At 48.9% G+C, this 19,807-nt stretch overlaps 6 protein-coding genes across 6 annotated transcripts; 2 read left to right on the top strand and 4 right to left on the bottom strand.

The window, feature by feature from the left end:
- Positions 1-390: 390 nt before the first annotated feature.
- Positions 391-1,554, bottom strand: N7500_010669 (putative AT DNA binding protein; the record flags this gene model as incomplete). Its single annotated transcript, XM_056681807.1, has 3 exons — positions 391-1,244; positions 1,348-1,462; positions 1,513-1,554. 3 exons carry the CDS (start codon positions 1,552-1,554, stop codon positions 391-393), a joined length of 1,011 nt encoding a protein of 336 aa, XP_056527216.1.
- Positions 1,555-3,551: 1,997 nt separating this feature from the next.
- Positions 3,552-6,421, top strand: set2 (SET and WW domain protein; the record flags this gene model as incomplete). Its single annotated transcript, XM_056681806.1, has 5 exons — positions 3,552-3,942; positions 4,049-5,661; positions 5,711-5,791; positions 5,865-6,096; positions 6,123-6,421. 5 exons carry the CDS (start codon positions 3,552-3,554, stop codon positions 6,419-6,421), a joined length of 2,616 nt encoding a protein of 871 aa, XP_056527215.1.
- A 631-nt stretch (positions 6,422-7,052) lies between these two features.
- On the bottom strand, positions 7,053-8,206 carry N7500_010667 (translation initiation factor 6; the record flags this gene model as incomplete). The annotated part of the gene is made up of 5 exons (XM_056681805.1): positions 7,053-7,410; positions 7,516-7,704; positions 7,794-7,880; positions 8,040-8,111; positions 8,172-8,206. The coding sequence occupies 5 exons, from the start codon at positions 8,204-8,206 to the stop codon at positions 7,053-7,055; spliced, it is 741 nt and encodes a 246-aa protein (XP_056527214.1).
- Positions 8,207-10,848: 2,642 nt separating this feature from the next.
- On the bottom strand, positions 10,849-13,403 carry N7500_010666 (uncharacterized protein; the record flags this gene model as incomplete). The annotated part of the gene is made up of 4 exons (XM_056681804.1): positions 10,849-11,625; positions 11,677-11,781; positions 11,837-13,263; positions 13,316-13,403. 4 exons carry the CDS (start codon positions 13,401-13,403, stop codon positions 10,849-10,851), a joined length of 2,397 nt encoding a protein of 798 aa, XP_056527213.1.
- Positions 13,404-15,303: 1,900 nt separating this feature from the next.
- Positions 15,304-16,443, bottom strand: N7500_010665 (uncharacterized protein; the record flags this gene model as incomplete). The annotated part of the gene is made up of 1 exon (XM_056681803.1): positions 15,304-16,443. The coding sequence occupies one exon, from the start codon at positions 16,441-16,443 to the stop codon at positions 15,304-15,306; it is 1,140 nt and encodes a 379-aa protein (XP_056527212.1).
- A 1,602-nt stretch (positions 16,444-18,045) lies between these two features.
- N7500_010664 (putative UV excision repair protein (RadW)) lies at positions 18,046-19,569 on the top strand (the record flags this gene model as incomplete). Its single annotated transcript, XM_056681802.1, has 7 exons — positions 18,046-18,063; positions 18,125-18,172; positions 18,235-18,310; positions 18,390-18,469; positions 18,534-18,863; positions 18,919-19,398; positions 19,453-19,569. The coding sequence occupies 7 exons, from the start codon at positions 18,046-18,048 to the stop codon at positions 19,567-19,569; spliced, it is 1,149 nt and encodes a 382-aa protein (XP_056527211.1).
- Positions 19,570-19,807: the final 238 nt, after the last annotated feature.

The following is a 19,807-nucleotide window of genomic DNA, read 5'->3' as shown; positions in this document are numbered from 1 at the left end:
CTCGTGTACGCATCAATGTATGAAGGTCACTGTCACAAAGAGAGAAGAGAAAGAAAAGCATTCCCCGTCCCGTGGTCTATCTGACCTTAGGTATATAGTACCTGGACAGACCCACGGGCATCAAATGAGAGGGTTAGGTATGCATGGGGTGTATTGTTGAGGAAAAGTCGGGGGTGTGAAATGGGTCGCTTGAAGAGCTTGGAGAAAAACCGCGCACAATAAAAACAACACGAAAACGCTGTCTATTGTTCATCAATGGCTTGATCATTCATTCATGGCGCTTGGGCCTCAAAAAACAAAGGCTGAAATCGAAGTCGAAAAGTATAATCGAGATTGGGATCAAAATGAAAATGAAAATGACGATATAAGAAGGGAAAATATCAACAATGGTCATCGTGGAGGTTTCTCGGCCGGGGTGTTCAATCGTGCTTCCGAGTATGGTCCTGGAGGCTGGTCAGATCGACTAGTGACCGAGTCACGCCGACCACTGTCTGGCGGAGAGAAACGGTCTGCTGCGAAAGGGTATGGCCGCTCGGCTGGATTGCCGAGTCTAGGTAACGTGTCTGGGGGCCCTAATTGCAAGGCGTGTGGTGAAGGGAGGGGATGGCCCATTTCTGTTGGCCGGGGTAGCTCACGCATGTTGGTGCTCATGTTTCGGGGTGGCATATCGCGGCGCTCGTCATTTGGCGCATGACTTGGGCCAAGTGGCGGAACTGCCGAGCGCATGGCTGAAGTGTCGTAGAGCATTGTGCTTGGGCTTGGCTTGGGTCCGTGGAATGCTTGAGGTGCCGGCGGGAACGATGTAGACGACGGGCCTACCGCGGGGCTGGTCGGCGAAGGAGGGACTTTGAGTCTACCAGATCCTGACCGTCGAGGGGCAGGATACGTTTCACCGCGGGCCTCGGCTAGGAGCTTGCGTCGTTCGGTCTCTGCTTTGCTCGGGCGTCCGCGCTTACGGGGTGGTTCACCGGTACCGATATCTAGTCTCGGGGAGAGCTGGGCCGATGCGCCGCTTTCGCTGCTGTAGGAGGCGGTGCTGGCTGGTGGTCTTGGCTGGATTGCACGAGGGATTGGCTTGTCGGAAGGAAACAATGGTCTTTTGCGCATATGGCTGGGATCCATTGGGGCTGGCGGGCCGGTCATATCGGATCGCGGTTGAAACGGAGCCACTGGATGTGTTGGAGGGTGCGCAGGCTGCTGAACCATATTGTGAAAGGCCGTTTTGCACGAGCTGAGTGAACGGCCTTGACCGGGGCAGGTGTTAGCGCCATGTTGATATCGATCTGCAAAGCAGTTTTTTTTTTTTCTCTTTCTTTTTTTTTTTGACCGGCAATTGGATGATAATACCTTGAGGAAGGGGAATATGCTCCCAGCTTGGAGTGATCCCATATTCTTTGATCATTCGTACCAGATAGCTAGAAGGAAATCCAGCTTTCTTGAGGATCTCAGTGAGTAGAGTGTACTGGTTGTTGATCAGCATCATATTCACATCCGGCCAAAGAATCTCCATACCTTGTCCTCCTCAGTCCATGGCCTATCAGATGGATTGGACATATCCAGACCATGGAAGCGGATTATAGCCGGCTTCCCTTTCCCTCCGAAAAGAAAAGAAATATAATGTGAAAGAAACAAAAACAAAGAAAACAAAAACAAAGAAAGCCTCCCAGAGTATCCCGGAAAAAGGACAGCGAACAGCAGTCGTCAAGAGTCGTGATACACAATTCAGATCAATTGATCCTTCATTTATGCCTGAGAGGAAAAGCCAAAGAGTGAAGAGTGAAAAGAGAAAGAGAGTGAGAGTGAAAGAGATTAAATCAATCAAAAGACACGCGCCAGAGAACGAGAGGTCTCTTATGTCCCCATATCCCACGCGGAGACGAAACAAAAGGGATGACAGAGGAAAACGAGTGATCTGACAATTGAAGGCTTGCTAGCCAAAGAAAATGAAAAAAGAGCAGTAGAATCAAACTCCATGCAAAAAGCCCAATTAATTTTTTGGGGTATTTTTTTTTTTTTTTTTGCAGGAAGATTTTCTGGCCAAACGGACTTGAGCAGCCGGGATCGCGCAGGAGACCAGCGTTCGGGAGGAAAGCTGCAGGGACGATGCTGGAGAGTATTACAGTACAGGTAGAAGAATGTAAAGTACCAAGAGCATACATCAGTAGAGGCGTTTCAGCCCGGGATAAGTTTCATGTGTTTTTCCAGAAGAGTTTCGAAGGGCAAAATTACCACTAAGGAGGCCGGGAAGCGGGGAGACTGGATTTCTGATTCCGAAAGTACAATCGAGGGGTTGAGTGGGGGACATATCGAACGGATGGGGAGGTCTTTTGGACTTGAGATATACAATCGTATGGGCTTAGAGCCTTTGTAGTTCGGGAAACGGTTGGTTGGCAGTTCCAGAACCAAGGGACAGTTGAGGGAAGCGTTTCTTGTTTTGTTTTTTAGGGGCATTTTAGTGCATGATTTTGGTTTCGTCGTGTCTTTTCCGGTAAACAGTGGAATCATGGAGCTCAGCATGGATCTTGATAGGTTCAACTGGCCCGGGACGTTGGGTCTGTTGAGTGAAAATGATTTTGTTTGGAGCTAGCCTCAGGGGCGGTTAGAGTGGGCGATCGTACAGGAAAAAAATGCGAGTCTGTCATGCAGCGGGTGGTTCTGATGAAAATGGGCCAGGACGATTGGCAGAGACGAGCCGAGTGGAGAGGATGACTCCGCCGAGGTGCAGCCATGAGGTTCAAGTTTGTAAAATACGAGTAATTGGGGGAGACGTGGTATGCGAGAGATGAAAGATGAAAGATGAGAGATGAGAGAAGAAGATGAAGAGATGAAGAGATGGAGAGAAGAGGTGAAGAGGTGAAGTAAGGGTATACTTTGTAGCCTGAGGCATAGATCATATAAAGTACACACTATTGATTCTCACTATATCCATGGATGACACTATATACATTAAATATATCTACTTCATACTGTATTATATCTAGATTCTCTGTCTATTGTAATTCTGTAATGTAAATTAATCTACACGCACAGACTCTTCCACGTTGACGAACAACACATGCAGACGCGCTTTTTCTTGCTTTCTCCTCCAATCGATTTTGGACCTTTCACAGTCTGCATTTTCCCCCTTTTTTCGGTGACGGTGACTTTCAACTATATCACCGATGCTGAGATTTTTGATCTGTCACAGTTCTCAAATGGAATGTGGAAACATTGAAAACACTAAAGACTATCTTTCCCTTTACTCTCTCCGAGTTATATATATATATATATATATACCTCGAGGTCTATGTGACTCAAATGAGACCGAGAGCTCAAAGCTCAGGAACACTACAAAAAACAAAAGAAACTAGCAAGGCGGTGAGAGACGCGAAATGACAATAGCTTCGTTTCAGTCAGTTTAGGAGATTTTTTTTTCTATCAATGAGATTGTTACCCTTTTTACCGCTCTGTGGAAACCCCCTTGATTCCCCGAGGGCACATCCTGGCAGAATCCCCGAACTTCGTATTCTGCTTTATTTTTCCTCTCTGCATATCTTCAAGTCCGTGTCGTCATGTCTATCCATGGCCACGCGGACTCTGAGCCTACCAAAATGGAGCCGTACTCTCCAGTAGACGGCAATCACTTGAAAAACGGTTCGCGTACCTCCTCCCGATCGCCTGTTCCTCCGAAAAAGGAGTCCTCCCCCAACTCCGACGTATCCGATACAATGAAGGAACAAATTGGCGAGATTGTCCTCAAACAGGAAGCGGGTCAGCCGCCCAAGCTGTCTCGCAGCTCGTCGCAGAAGGTCGCGTCGCGACCTCCGCCACTGTACACGCACCTACCAGATAGCACCCAGGATGCGCTCGCCACGTTTGAGCAGATCCCCAGGTGTATTTACGCCAACAAATACATGGGATATACCGAACATGCCATGGAATGCGATTGCGCTGAAGAGTGGGGTAAGTTTGGTTTTCGCGTATCTTCGGTGTCTTCTTGCCTCCCAACAAGACATCTTCCACTTGCGGCATTGAACGTCCGCGAGCATATCACTGATCCGCTCTGTAGACCCGAAGATTGGTCAAAATATCGCGTGTGGCGAGGATTCAGACTGTATCAACCGCGCGACCAAGATCGAATGTGTGGGCGACTGCGGCTGTGGCTCCGACTGCCAAAACCAACGGTTTCAAAAAGGACAATTTGCACCGGTTTCCGTTATCAAAACAGAAAAAAAGGGATTTGGATTGCGCGCGGAAAAGAATCTCGACCCGGGTGAATTGATTTACGAATATGTTGGTGAGGTCGTGGGAGAACAGCAATTTCGAAAGCGTATGAGACAATATGATGAGGAGGGCATCAAGCACTTCTACTTCATGTCCCTGAACAAGGGCGAGTTTGTTGATGCGACCAAGCGAGGCAACCTGGGACGATTCTGCAATCACTCGTGCAATCCCAACTGCTATGTTGACAAATGGGTTGTGGGTGAGAAGTTACGTATGGGAATTTTCGCTGAGCGCGCTGTTCAGGCCGGCGAGGAGCTGGTTTTCAACTACAACGTTGACCGATACGGTGCCGACCCCCAGCCCTGCTACTGCGGGGAGCCGATGTGCACGGGATTCATCGGCGGACGCACTCAGACTGAGCGTGCGACCAAGCTGTCGAATGCAACCATCGAGGCCCTTGGTATTGACGAGGCCGATGGCTGGGATACTGTGGTGGCGAAACGCCCAAAGAAGAAGAAGATGGAAGAAGACGACGAGGAGTATGTGGACAGCGTGCAGCCTAAGTCGCTGGATGAGGATGGTGTGACCAAGGTCATGGCAGCTCTTGTGCAGTGTCAGGAAAAGTGGATCGCGGTCAAATTGTTAGGCCGTATCCAGCGCTGTGATGATGAACGCGTTCGCAATCGCGTGGTCAGAATGCACGGATACCAGATTCTGAACTCCCAGCTCGCTCAATGGAAGGAGGACCAGAACGTAGTTCTGCAGATCCTGGACATCCTCGACGGGTTCCCACGACTCACCCGGAACAAGATCCAGGACTCCAAAATTGAAACGAACATCCGACCGTTGACAACATGTGGTGATGAGCGCGTCGCGAAGAAGGCAGCCGCCCTTCTCGAGAGTTGGGCTGGTCTGGAAGTCGCTTACCGAATCCCGCGCATGAAACGTGGCAAGGACGCAAAGCAGGCAGTCAACCAGTTCGAGCGCCGCGAGACTGGACATGAGCAGCGCCAAAGATCTCTTACTCGCTCTCCATCTCCTGTATACGATGCTCCTCGTGGACCAGCGCAGCAACGAAGAGACCGAGGTCCTCAGCGGCCCAGACAGCCCAACCGTCGTGGTCCTCGACCATTGCCCGAGGGATGGTACACCGCAGAGGCGGAGGGTCGCGTTTACTACTACTCTGCATCAGGCAAAACAACATGGGAACGGCCAACTCAGCCTGCCACTCCTGCTACTCCTGCGCCGGGCCAGCCTGCCAAAAATCAAAAGAACTTGGCATTGCAGAGTATCATTGACGGGATTATGAACACCCAGGAGGACACACCTTCCGATCATCGAACTGATACACCCGTGACTCCTCAGCCTTCCGCCGATCAACCGGAGAGAAGACACAAAGGTGAAGAGAAATGGAGGAAGCTTCCATTGGAGAAACAGAAAAGAATTTACGAGAACACTGTGAGTATTTACGCAGAATTCGGGATACAACCGGACTAACATGTCACAGCTTTTCCCGTATATCAAGCCCGTGGTGGATCAATACAAACATAAGATTCCTGACCATCACCTGAAGCGATTTGCTAAGGAGGTAAGATCACAACCCCTCGCTACCGTTTCTCTTTCTGCTGAGAAGTAATCATGCTAACACTCCCCGTCAATAGACTGCGAAGAAGCTTGTTGAAAGCGATTACAAAAACAATCGCGTCACGGATCCCACCGCGAAGATTTCAACGAAGCACCAGCAAACCGTCAAAAATTACTGCAAGACGTTCTTCCGCAAGGCCGCAGCGAAATACGTGGATCGCGAGAAGCTCGAGGGTGAGAAGTCGCAGGTCGCCACCCCGAACGCCGCAAATGAAGTTCCCAGCACAGGCGACGATGAAGCCGGCGCGGGTGCATCTGCGAGTTCCCCCTGGAAGATGATGAGGCCGCCTCCCTCAAACGCAAGCGAAACGGAGCCCTGGATGTTGACGGTGCTGAAGACGGAGCCAGCTCTCCTTCTAAACGACAGAAATCCACACCTCCACCGCCTCCTCCTCCGCCCCCTCCAGCGGATCGTTCTGAAAATGACGCCGATGGTGACACCAGCATGGGAAACACTGGAGATGAGCCTTCACCTCCAAAGGACACCAACGCCGGCGTCAACGGCATGGAGATAGAAGCGGAGAATAACCCACAAACGGAGCAACCTCAGATCAGTATCGAGGGACGGGTGTAGGCAACTCCAGTGGTTCTTGTCTTATTTTGTGCTTGTGCATCAATACCCAAAAGCGAGTTAAAAAGCGAGAGATTCAGAAGAGGGATTGAAACTGATATCTCAACAACCTGCATTACTTTTGCTTCTAACGTGTTTTTTTGTGCCCTTTTTATCTTTTCTTTCTTTTTTTTTGCTTTCTATGCTGTCGTCAATACCCCCGGGCCCAAGTGCCACTATCATAGTTTGCATCAATTCAGCCTGTCTTGAGCTGTAAGCTTCATTTGCTTTGCTGGACGAATATATATATCTACAACTATATATAAAGAACCAAGACCATCTCGATGATCGACATTGTCAAGTGTCAACATCTATATCTCGATTAATTTTTGAAAATAACCTTTGATACTACATATTCCATCCATCATGCATAATTCATTCGAGTATATGCAAGCACAGGCATTACAGACTCCCAAAGAAAAACCCATCAGACCGAACAGAGCAGAGAACACAGAGCCGAACAGGCCAAAAAAAAAAAAAAAAGGTGGAAGTACCAGTACTCTCAAATCAAAAAAATCATTCCAGCGTGAAAATAAGAACAGGACCATGTACCGTAAAAGAGACCAGAAGTGAAATCTATAAAAGATAACAAAATCTAGTAGAAACTCTCCACAATACTATCCTTATTAACACCGGCACCAGCACCACCGGGAGCCATCTCGCCAAGTCTGAACACAGACTCGACAACGCTCAGCTCGGTGGCGGTGGTGTCGAGACCGGTGATGGCGAGCCAGTCGTTGACGACCATGCCGGCGCCGACGACAGGTGATCCGCGGTTCACACTGCCGGCCACGAGAGGGACTTGCAGGAGGGAGGACAGCTCGTCCTGGTCACGGATCGAGGTCTTGGGGTGCACGATTCCACCTTGGTTCGAAAGGGCCATGTAGGAGCCTGTGAGGACGTTGTCGGCTACTGTTTGGCGGAAAACTTCTACGCCAAGGACATCGGCAATGCTGAGGAAAGTGATATGTTAGTTTTGTAAGAAAAAGCAGAGAAAGGCTGGAATGGAATGGTGGAATGGATGTTCACAGCACTGTGAACGCTGGATTGGGACTCACATCTCCTCGGTCTCGCGCTCCAGATCGGGGTGCACGATTGCAACGTGATCGTTGCAGCAAATAACATTGCCAAGAGCGGAGAGACGCTCTTCTATGCGCTGAATTTTGACTTCGGACGGGAGCGTATTGCGCAGATGTTGCAATTCTTGATCTGTGGTGGTTGTGGGGACAAGGAGGCCTTTGCGGTTACTGACGGCGAGATGTTAGTATTTGCGTTTTCTGGTATGTTTTCCTGGCGGAAAAAGCTGTTCGTTTTGAACTGGCTATGGTCGACTCACCCGACGATTAGACGACCAACAATGCGGGTTCCGGCGATGGTTGCGTGGCAGATGGGGATGACATCTTGGAGTTCAGATTCGAAGACACTGCATTTGAGTGTTAGTTAGGGTTGTTCATGGGTGTTTGGGGTAGGGTAGAGATTGAGATTTAAGGTGGTACGGCATTGGCAGTGGTTATGCCGTAGCACCCAACACTTCTACCAATGCCAGTCTCAAGTCCCAATTTCATTCTTCTGGCTGACACACCTGTAGAAGTTCTCGGAAGCACCAACAGCAACGATAGCGTAGGCATTGGTCAGACAAGAGAAAACGCCGACCCTAAATGGAGACTGTCAGCCCAAGCCCTAACACGTTCTCGATCGTTCTTTAGTATCTTACTCGTTCGAGTTCTCGAATTGCGCGCGAACAGCCATGATGATCTGAGTATCAGGAGGATGTGCAGAGAGAGTGAGAAAAACTGTGCGGTGTGGAGCGGGGTAGTGAAAAGCGCGGAGCTAGCAGATGCAAGATCAACAGAAACAGAAACTGTTGAACTGAATTACGAAATCAAGTATTCAGTCTTGGATTTGCAGAATGAAGCCGAAAGATAAATAAATTGGCAGAGACGTGCGATCCAACTGAAAAAAGATCAAAAGCTCGGACCAATCAGAGTGTCGCTTGGGTTTGCCCCGCCGGAGCCGCAGAGGCGAGGTTGGTGGGTTGATAGAATGTACTGGTACTTGGTTTACTATGGTACAGTTCATATTATACTAAGTACCGGTACCTCATTTCTACTGACTCATTCTGTCTCATGCTGACGATGATTCATTCTACTTCATGCATTCTAGCTCATTGCTAGTGATATTATTTATTGTTGTTGAATAGTCATAGCTATACACAGCCACAAAAGCAGACTATAGGCCTTGGCTCGAATATGGCTCATGCATACAGTGTCAACCCCAGTCATCCTACCAAATCCATACTTTTATACTTCCCTTTCATATGAATACATGACAATACCCCATAATGCCCCTCTTATATCTATATATGGACTTGTTTACGCCACTCTCACTGGGAAGTGGACCTTGCCACAACCCTTGCAATAACATAAGATGTTGACTTGATCGATTTTTATCGGGCTGCCGAATTAGAAAGCAATGCAACCCCTCTGGACTACGTATTCACACTAAACCCCGGAGAGCCACTACATATGTTCTCCATGGGGTTAGAGGCTTAGGTGTAATTCAAACGAATTGGATTCAAAACAGCGGAAATTAAACAAGTTGAACAGCTCAAATACTACATCCATCTGAATTGGTATATCATTATGGAGACTACCTACGTATGCATACATGTAGTATAGAAATCAACATAGGCTTGACTTGATTTGGATTAAGCATAACCATTTCCAAGGTGGGACTTTGGTTAGCTTTGAGCGGCCTTCTTCCTCAAGTTGAACGTTCCACCATGTATCTCGCTTTCGAGACTTGTCCCTAGGTGACAATGCTATATGACCTAAACAGTCGACAGATTGCTTGTTGATCAGGCCCTGGGACGGCAGGATTCCCATTCGGGGGGCTGCTGAGGGCTCGGAGAGAGGTAGAACATTGGTGATGATCTTTAAGCAGTCATATTAGTTAGCATCATTTTGCATTTTGACAAAGGAAATGGACAACCTCTCAGGAACAGACACGGGGCATAAAATCTGGAGAGCACTCTAGTCTGTCCTGTTTGCACTGACCTGAGAAGGATCTCCCCTTTGTGCTTATTGTGGGTGCGGAAGATGGTTTCAAAGTTGAGAACCATAGGTGAACCATAGACTTGCTCATTCATAACGCACAAGCAATAATAGAAAATTTCGCCATTTTGACGAAGGATATTGGGATTCGCTTCTCAAGAAGCAAAAGCCCAGATCCCTTCCTGCTAAAAGCCCACGCAATCGAAGACGTAGATATTTTAAGCCATCTGTCCAGAGGCTGTGTTCGCCAGGATCTTTGAGTACAGCTATCTCATCAGGTCTCAGATCCTGCTCTGTCGCATACTTGAATATAGTATCTCTGACCCCTTAAGGCTGTGTGGGAATTGGAAGAATTTCGATCCCATTGGTACATATATGATTCGCAACTCGGTCAAACAGTAATACTTTGGCATTGCCGTGAAGCAAGCCCATTCTTGGGACTCCACATGAGTGGAAGCTTTTTCGACCCGTAATCCGTGGTGTTGTTCGTAACAAATATCATAATTCGCCAAAGACACATCCACCTCGATGACAGAAACTCCCCTCCCCTTTGTGGGACATGGGTTCCGTCGAATAGAGTGGGGGAGTCCATCCTCGAAATCCTTGATGGATCGGCTTCGTCACGGGGTTGATTTGAATGGTATTTATATAGAATTGCAGAGTAGCAGAAGATGAAGAGCATACGGAGGTGGGCACTCTGAAGATTTCTTTTGAAGGAAACATCTGACTAGGAGAAGTCTAACCCATTTTGAGGGTTGGGCCGGTGAGTTTTGCTCTTTGTCCAGGGAGCTTGATAACCAGCTGCGCTAGAGTAGTTGTGTCGGTTATGACAGCGCAGCTGGCTCCTTTCCAATTGGAGATATGAAAGAGGTAAAAGAACCTTGAAAGTGAAAGAAGTGAAAGAAGTGAGAAGATAGATGGAAGATGAAGATGAGAGGCGGCACGGTAAAGGTTTGGCTCGCCGACCTTCTGACATGCGGTGCGTTCACATCGAGCACATTTGAAAGGAAAGATGATTTTGTCGAGAATTGCTTCCAAGGTTCTATCAGCTCTTACTCAGACTACTCTTACAATACTTTTTAGTTTCATTTGAATATCACTTCTCTGTCATTCACTTCTAATTTGAATTTGAAATTGAAGCCTTTTGATATTCACATGTTTCTATCTTCATCCACTAGAGAGTATGAAAATCAAAACAAGAAAAATCTATTTCATTTTTGATGCCCTCCCCCCCCTATCCCCACTCAGGGGGAGGGCATCGTGACTAAACGTACAAAAAAGGAATTGGTATCAACTGCGGGGAACGCTACACAAACATCTTGGTACAAGCCGGCGGGTCTAGTACCCGCGCGGCGGGGGTGGGGGGTGCGATCCAGGCGGCGGCGGAAAGTACAGGGAGGGCGCGTGGCCCTGGGGCATGTAGCCCGGCAGGGGCAGACGCGCGAAGTTCGAGCCCGGGGGAGGGGGCAGCTGCGGCGGCCCGTTCATTGCGAACGGGTCTGGCAGGCCCATCCCCAGACCCAGCTGCTGGCGGGCGGGGAGAAGGCGCCGCGGCTGCTGGGTTGGGGTGGGCCGGGGGAGGATGAAGGACCGCGGGTCCGTAGGCCCGTGGCCGTGGAGGGAGGAGGGAGGGGGCCCAGGGTGGGCGTGGGTGGGCTGAGGGAGGAGAGCACGGTGGTGGGTACCGGGATCGGTACGCATCATTGGGAGATGTTGGGGCAGGGGCTCGGTCAGAGCTGCATCTGCCAGAATTGAAAGTGCCCGTGAGTGCACTGGGAAATCTGCGGCACCATCGTAGCTGACGACCTTGCCGGCCGCCTCTTGCTCGTTGATGAAGGTGGCTGCATTAAGCATACTGCCAAAGGCATCCTTGGCACAGGTTCGCAGAGCCTCTTCGTCGGTGATTTCTGTTGGTGCGATCTCCTCGTTCAAGCGGCCCATCCGCACCCTCTGGACGAATTCCTCCCATCCCTCCTCCGCTGCCACAAAGTCCACTGCCCCCTCGGGGTCTCGAACTGTTTCGGCTGCAAATCCACGCTCTACCTGTCTTACCGCCGTCTCGCCGTCTCGGAAAAGGAATTGTTTTACGGATTGTTCTGAGTCCGATGTATCGTACTGCAGACTGATTAGCTGTGAAATCGGTTGGAAGGATTTTGGAGTACTTACCTCGGTGTGCTCATCATCCTCGGCCACCCTGCGGCCCTGGATCAGGGCCATCATCTTGCCCATGAGCATTGTAAGCATCTCCTCTTGAACTTGCTCAATGAGCAGCTGTATCCACAAGTTAGAATCCATCAAAGATAAGACAACTGGGATCTGAACTTACATTTGAAGTATTTTTGATAATGTGAACATTGCCCTCATACTTCCGAGTCTCCAACTCAGTATTCACCTTGTACTCGTTTTTCACTCTCTCAATTGCCTTGCGTTCGTATCTATCCAGATCCCGCTGGACTTGATCAAATTCAGGACATTCTTTGTGAATATTTTTCTCGCGGGCAAGCCTATTCATGTTTTGTTCGGCCAGGAAGCTCAGCGCAATATGTTGTGCCTGTCCAACTTTCTTGAACAGCGAAGACATTTCCTCCTGGCGGGTTTTTGTTGGCATGGATTCCGGAGTAGGGGATGGGGTGGGACCACGCCAATTTTCCGCGATGTCCCAGATCTCGTCTTCGATTTTCTTGCCGCGTTTGATAATGGCGGCCTTGGCACGGCCACGTCCTCGGCCGCCTCGAGCCTTGGTAACTGCTACAGGTCGAATTGGTCCGACGAAGCCACCGCGGCCTCCACGACCCCGACCCCGGCCACGTCCTCGACCGCGGCCACCACGGGCTCCTCGGCCTCCACGGCCTCCTCGAACAGTGCTGTTGTAAGCAGGAGTGTCGAATTCTTCCGAAGGAATAGGGACGTCCTCCGGGGATGTTCCATTTTGAGTATCAATCTCCGTGCCATTTAGGAAATGGCTCTCTGGAGTCTGTTCGAGTTCAGTCTCGTCAATTCGCAACTTTTTGTTCGTAATATCCTCGGAATCATTATCCGGGGTTTCATTTTGCAGTTCAATCGACTTCCGCTTGCGCGATAGTCGGGGTGAAGACACCGCACTGAATGGCGCTTGCTCAATCTGTGAGATCTTGGGACTTTGACCGACGGGGGTTTCCTCGGCCTTTGCTTTGGCTGGGTCAGAGATATCGTTTATGTTATTGTTCATTTCATCGACCATGGCATCAGGGTCGACCTGGGTAGCCCCAGGTGACACAGGGGCTGAAGCAACCATGCGAGGTTCAGGCGATTGAGATTTCTTTTGGAATGAAGGTTCGGATTTGAAATCCTCATCATAATGGTGAGAGTCCGTGTCATCATCTGGCTCGGAGATTTGATTATCGACAATCTTGGTTGGCGAGACATCTTCTTCATAGACGCCATCCCCATCCGGCTTTAGTCTTGCTGACTGCCGGGTGGTCCGTGAGGACTCAGGGACAGTCCGAGGATGCCGAGGACGCCGAGTGCGAGGAGTCTCTGGATTTTGTGAGACAGCACTGGCGTTTGCGCTCTCATTTTCCTCATGAGGATCATCAGAATCAGCATGTTGGATTAGTCTAAGTGAAGGAATTTTGAATTTGATGATATGCGAGCGAACTTCTGATCTGCTCGGTGATTCAGAAGGAAGACGGCCAGGGAGACTGGCGCGGCCACGGCCGCGACCACGTCCTCGGCCTCGACCTCTTCCACGAGTAGTGGGAGTTGCAATGATATCTATACATGGGGTCAGAGATTGGACCAATGGCGCAAACCTGTATGAACTTACCTTGTGCAGTTCGCCCAGATCGCGTAGAAATACTAGGAGTCCGGGTAACAGGCTGTGCAGCCGCGCGATTTTTCCTTCTTCCCACCATCGCTGTTGTCTTGGAAGAAAATTAGTTTTGGACGGGGGAAATGGATCCAGTAGCAGCAAGGGGGAACGAGAAATCAGGGGAAAATTGGCATAGATCAAAGAAGACATTAAAATCGAGATCACGAACGTTCAAGAAGCGTTACAGTTCAAAGGGGGAAAATGGTAGTAGAAAAAGGAAAAAAAGTACACGCGAAATCGCCAAATGCAGAAAGGAAACGTCACTTGTTGGTAGCAGTGAAAAAAGGCTTGGCAGGGAAAAGCGCGAAGTAGACATAGAACACGCGATCAAAGTTCAGGAGATCAACAAGATGAAGGAGATCCGATGATCTCACAGATTCAGAGGTCTTACAGGTCCAAAGAACCTTCAGAGCCAAGATCAAGGGGATGTAGAGAAACAAAAACACAAGGTGGAGGGAATTGCAAGGGGGAGATGGGGTTGACAGGCTCAACAGATTCACGAAACACTTACCAAAGCGATATGGGAAAAAGATGCGAAGTAAAAAGGAAGAAAAGGCAGAGAACTACTGCAGGATTTGACCGGGTGGATGGGGAAACGGGGCCAAGTAAAAAAAACGGGGGAGGAAAAGAGAATGGGGTGTAGTAGAACGGTAGGAATCCCAGGGATACGAGAAGATGAAATTAAGAAGTCTGAAAGTAGAAAAGCAGGAAAGTCGAAAGTCGAAAGAAGTAGAAGAGATGAAGAAAGGGAAGAAAAAAAAGAGTCGAGGTAAAAGAAGAAAGGGAAAAGGTCAAAACAAGTTGATTATGGGGGAGAGAGAGCTGAACCTTGGGATTATTCTTCCCATACAGTCTATCAATACTCTACAAATCAAATGCCATTCAATGTCTCCCTTCTCATTCATTAGAGGATTGTTCTTCTTCTCAGAGCTATTGGTCTGCCGATTCACCGTCGGTGACTTTTCCGCTCGGCTGAGGCTCGGGAATAGAGCCACAATAGCATCTACACCACGTTCCAAGATTCAACCGGGAACTATTCATATCTATTCATATACCTTCTGCCTGGGAGTAAGTCGACATACAAGTACTCCATACTCCATACATCTGTCTCCGATCCCCAGCCACTTCCGGCACACAAGTACCGGAATATTTGACATTCGACCCTCTGGAGAGTCTACGTGTCTAGATGGTTGCTTATGTTGTCTGTTCTTTATACTACGGATATACGGACTCATACTATATAACATGATAGTTCATACTCCCTATTCTAATTCATACCCTATCTTTCATATTCTATACATTCTATCTATACTGTCCACCCTACAGAAAAAAAAATATACGGACCCACTTAGTCTAGGAGTGACAACGCATGCGGACTTGCAATGTACAGTAACTACAATCAATGCTATTGGCTACTATAACAATTATGAGCATTCTAGGAACATACTAGACGGAATAATATCTTCGATATTAGAAACCGGTCATCCCTAGACATTCGTGTACAAATTATATTGCAATTTTTTGCCACACAGGACGAGTCCCTGGTCATATATATATATAGAAAGAGTCAGGTGTAGGATTTACACTTTTACCCCAGTTTGCTGTCATCTACGGAGTACCTAGGTATATCAAACTGAGAGGGATACGAGAAGGAACTCAAACGGGAGCCGTGATTATCCAATACAAGGATGAAACAAGAAATACAAAAGACTCAAGCCCATTGCTACACAACTATTGCAATATATACTTCCGCCCGTTTCATATGCCACCACAATTTATTTTAAAAACATTTGATTATTCCAATCAATCCCTATTTACACAATCAATATGTATATCCAAAAGTCCACCCATCATGTACAAAGAAAAAAAGGCAAAAGTTCAGAAGAAAGAGAGAAAAAAAATTAGCAAGTCATACAGATGACGATGTACCCAAGGTAGATCAATCACTTTTCGTCAGGGGATTCATTCTCAAGCTTGTTCTCAGAAGGTTGTACAAAACTACCACGAGTAGGAGTCATTCTTGGGCCGAGTGTCTCCTCCGACTCTGGTAGCGGGGAGGGCGTCTGTATCGCCTGGTCGCGGAGGGAGCGGGCAGATTTCGTGCGGGTGATTGTCCCCGTCGTGAGAGTCTGCCCCGCAATCGGAGAGGCTTTGACCATCATCCCTGGCGCATGGGTTGGAGATGGACATTGGCTTGTTGACCGGAACAGAGGATGGATGTTGTCTTCGCCAGATCGATTGTTTTCCCACGTTGAGCTGTTGAAGCCAGACTGTGCTGGAGACTTGACGCGAACTGTGGATGCTGTGGGTGAGGGCACCGATGGGTGTGCAATCATATCTAATGAGAGTTCGGGTGGTGGGTCGCGGCGTATGCTGGCTATGCTGCTGATGCCGTGGGTACCTTGGAGGGGGTGAGTGTCCCCGTTTGGAAAGGTACCTGGCATTTTATCCTGCGTTGGGGATGGGCTCGGTGAGCTGTGGGTAGCGGAACTTGTGTCGATGGGGGCGTTTTTCCCTTCCTTCGTACTTGAATGACAGAGTGTTGAGTCTGAGCAGCGGCTGGACCGTCGGGGGAATTTGCGGAGTGAGGATCGTTTAGGCTCGAATAGATCAGATAAATCACATACATGAGGGGGCGATGGGAGAAAATTTGGGGTTTCCGGGATATCCTTGAGCTCTTGGGAGTAGGCACACGGCCATTCAGGATTGGGTTTCTCTTGGCCAACTTCGGGGGCAAAGAACCCGAAGCAGATGCCTTGCATGAATACTGATAGTGCCCAGAACACAGACCGAACAATAAATATCGAGGTGTGAGGACTCTGAGAGATTAATCCGGCAGATGCAGCAGCAGCAAGGACTAGATATCCGCCGGCGGAGCAGATCAATCGTCGACGACCGGTTTGTATGTTTTGGCGGTGCACCAGACCGAGGGTAACCAAAGCCACCATGCCCACTGCACTCAAGATAGTCGAGGCAATATCGGGCGAGGCTTTCGAGGTTGCGGAGCAGATCACATTAAAAATGGTGACAACGGATGTTGTGAACAAGGAGGTTGCCACATATGAGCATACTAGATGAGGCATGGCAATGGAAAAGGAAGAAAGACTTGACAAAGGAATGGTCTGTAAATATATCAAGAGAGAGTAAGAGAGTAAAGAGTGTGTGGATGTCAAATGTTGGCAAATTGCCAATCCAAGACGTTTGGCCAATGCACGTAACGAATGTGAAGAAGGGTACTAGCTTCCTGGGAGGAAAGATGTCCGTATTTATGAGTTGAGCGTGTGTCGATATAAAGCCCTAGAGGGTTGCAACACGGGACGGGGCGATGCGGATCTCGGCGTGGCTTCAAAGTACCTAGGGTATACCGGGGAAGCTGTCCGTCCCAACCTATCGATTTTTCTCAGAGATCGGCCTAAGCTATCATTCTAGCATAAATGGTTAGAGTCCGTAGAGAAGATTCGGCTTGACAAGGGTTGTGTTGATTGGCTGAGACCGAGATATATGCATAATACTATGTGTGTGGAAATTGGCAATTTCGCGTTTCCAGTCTTCAAGGTGAAGTCATAGTGCCTAATTCTGGGGTAGGGGCCTGGCAGTCCAGACCCATCATGCAGAGGAATCCGATAATTTGTAAGTCTCACAAACAATGGCGCTATTTATCTGATCCATCAGTCTGGTTGTGGCGAGTCTTCTCTCGACCCCTATAGTGTGGACTAGATGTGATGTATCTCTCCCCCTTGCAAGGGAAAATCTCCTCTAGATCTTGGCTAGGCTAAAGGTAAGTATAGGGTCAGTTCAGGTAAATTTAAGGTTGTACTTTGCACTTTGTATAGCTTATAGATCCATACGGGGCATTTCTGTACAGAATAGTCAAAGACTGGGTTATCAATGATCGTGCAGCAAGTATGGAGTATATAGTTTGCATTGTCTACCTGTGATTCGGTCAATGACTTCAATGTTGCATGAAGACTTTTGGCACAGTGAGATAATTTGTCAAACTTCATAGGTTGTATATTTTGTGGATTTCACATATGCATCTTTCCTCTGTGGATACAATATTTGCAATGTATACCGTCCGTGCTATGTTGTACTTGCTTGAGAGGCAATAGTGGCGCTTTATACTGTGTTATAAAGGAGTTCCTGATGCCTAGAATTATCATTGACTAGCAGTACCCTTGAAGACCCAAGTTAGACACAGATCTGCATCTCCAACCTATTGAGTCTCGATATCTGCCTGAGATGCTGTCATTGGAGCGCGCCATCAGGCAACCAGCTGGGAATCAAATGGAGTAGACCTGAATCTCTTTGTGTGGATATGTGCACCGTATACAAAGTGAGCTGTGCACAGGAATAATAATGATGGCCCAAGATCAAGAGCTTTTTGAAAAAAAAAAAAAAAAAAAAAAAAAAAAAAAAAGTTGCAAGTTGTCTCGAAGTGTTCGTGTCTGGTAGAGAAGTTACTCCGTAGTGGCGGTAAATTCGAAGGCGGTCACCGTAGTCGTTTGCTATCGATCATCGTCACTTTGAATGCTCCCCTCCTACTCTCTTTTCATTCTCTTCGACTTTTTTTTCGACTTTATCGCTGAGAGGATCCTTTGCATCGAATACTTTCCCTTCCTCCTATCTCAATTCGTCATATTTTCTCCCTCCCCTCTTTCTCCCTGGTTTCCTTCAAAAGCGGTAAAATGAAGCTCACTTTCAAGGTACGAAAACTTGCCTTCGGGGTCCTCACAGCCACAGACTGCTGACAATCACCAACCACAGGACTTGAAGCAGGAGAAGTTTGTCATTGATGTCGAGCCTTCTGAGACTGTACGTTCGTTCCCTTTGCTACAACTAGACGGCGTCATCGAGTGCGGGGCTCATCTGTTTAGGTTCGCGAGGTCAAGGTCAAAATCGCCCAAGAGAAGGGCGAATATGAGGCAGAGCGCATGAAGGTCATCTACTCTGGTGCGTATTCTATCCCCTGATAGACTAGTTCTCCATCCACGGTGCCATGGCTAACCCTCACTTTTTTTTCTCTTTGTAGGAAAGATCCTTCAAGATGACAAGACAGTCGAATCTTACAACATCCAAGAGAAGGATTTCCTAGTGTGCTTGCCTGGAAAGGTATGGGATGAACCTTGTCTATGATTTCTGATGACTGAGACAAAACTGACGCATTGATGCTTAGCAACCCAAGCCCGCCGCCTCCACCGCTTCCCAAGTTCCCTCGACCCCAGCTGCCCGAGCTCCTGTGTCAACACCCGCTGCTCCCCAGGCTCCTCATGCTGCCTCCGCCCCTGCCCCTTCTGCCGTCCCCGCGACCCCCTCCCCGGCCGGTGCGGCTCCAGCTCCATCGAGCGGTCCCGCTTTCGGCGATCCCTCTGCTCTCACTATGGGCTCTGCCGCTGAGGGAGCAGTTGTACAGATGGAAGCAATGGGATTCGCACGCACTGATATTGACCGTGCCATGCGCGCTGCATTCTACAACCCCGACCGTGCCATCGAATACCTTCTGACCGTAAGTTCTTGTTGGAAGTTACTACATCATGAATCTCTGCTAATGATCACGGCAGGGTATCCCCGATAACATTCAGGAACAGCAGCAACAACAACAGCGACAAGCCTCAGAGCCAGCTCCTACCGGCGCTGCTCCTGCTGCTCCAGCTGCTCCTTCCGGTGGTGACGAGCCCCACCTGAACCTCTTCGAAGCTGCCGCTCAGGCTGGTGGCGAAGGTGGCCGATCTCGCGGTGCGGCTGGTGCCGGTGCCGGTGCCGGCGCCGCTGGTGGTGAAGCTCTCGGCAGCCTGGAATTCCTCCGCAGCAACCCCCATTTCCAACAGCTTCGTCAGCTTGTTCAACAGCAGCCTCATATGCTCGAGCCTATTCTGCAGCAGGTCGCCGCCGGGAATCCCCAAATTGCATCGATCATCGGGCAGAACTCCGATCAATTCCTGCAGCTTCTTGGTGAGGAACTCGAGGACGAGGAGGGTGCTCTGCCACCCGGCGCACAGGCCATCTCGGTTACGGAAGAAGAGCGCGATGCCATTGAGCGTGTATGTTGAAATCTCCCCTCTAATGCACAGTTCTTATAACTAACCCATAACCAGCTGTGCACTCTGGGCTTCCCCCGCGATTCTGTCATTCAGGCCTACTTTGCCTGCGACAAGAACGAAGACCTTGCCGCCAATTTCCTTTTCGACCAGCCGGATGAGGATGAGCAGTAAAGCATCTAATGTTCTCTCGACTTCTTTTCTTCCTCCCCTACTTCTTCCCCTTTAACGTTATGTTCTATGATGAATACCAAGCATGCTGCTGTTTGAATTGATTCCCATCTCTCCACCCCGGATCCCTTCCTACGAATACGAATCAGTGCTCAGCTTGGCGTCACTGAGTTTCTGCTTGCTGAGTATGGACTTGGCTTCTTTCCATTACACTTTTCCATCTCTCCCATCACGCCTGTTA

The sequence above is a fragment of the Penicillium coprophilum genome, assembly GCF_028826855.1.
Source record: "Penicillium coprophilum strain IBT 35676 chromosome Unknown utg000007l_segment0_segment0, whole genome shotgun sequence".
In the NCBI taxonomy this organism is placed as follows: domain Eukaryota; kingdom Fungi; phylum Ascomycota; class Eurotiomycetes; order Eurotiales; family Aspergillaceae; genus Penicillium; species Penicillium coprophilum.
This window is presented reverse-complemented; position numbering and strand designations above follow the sequence as displayed.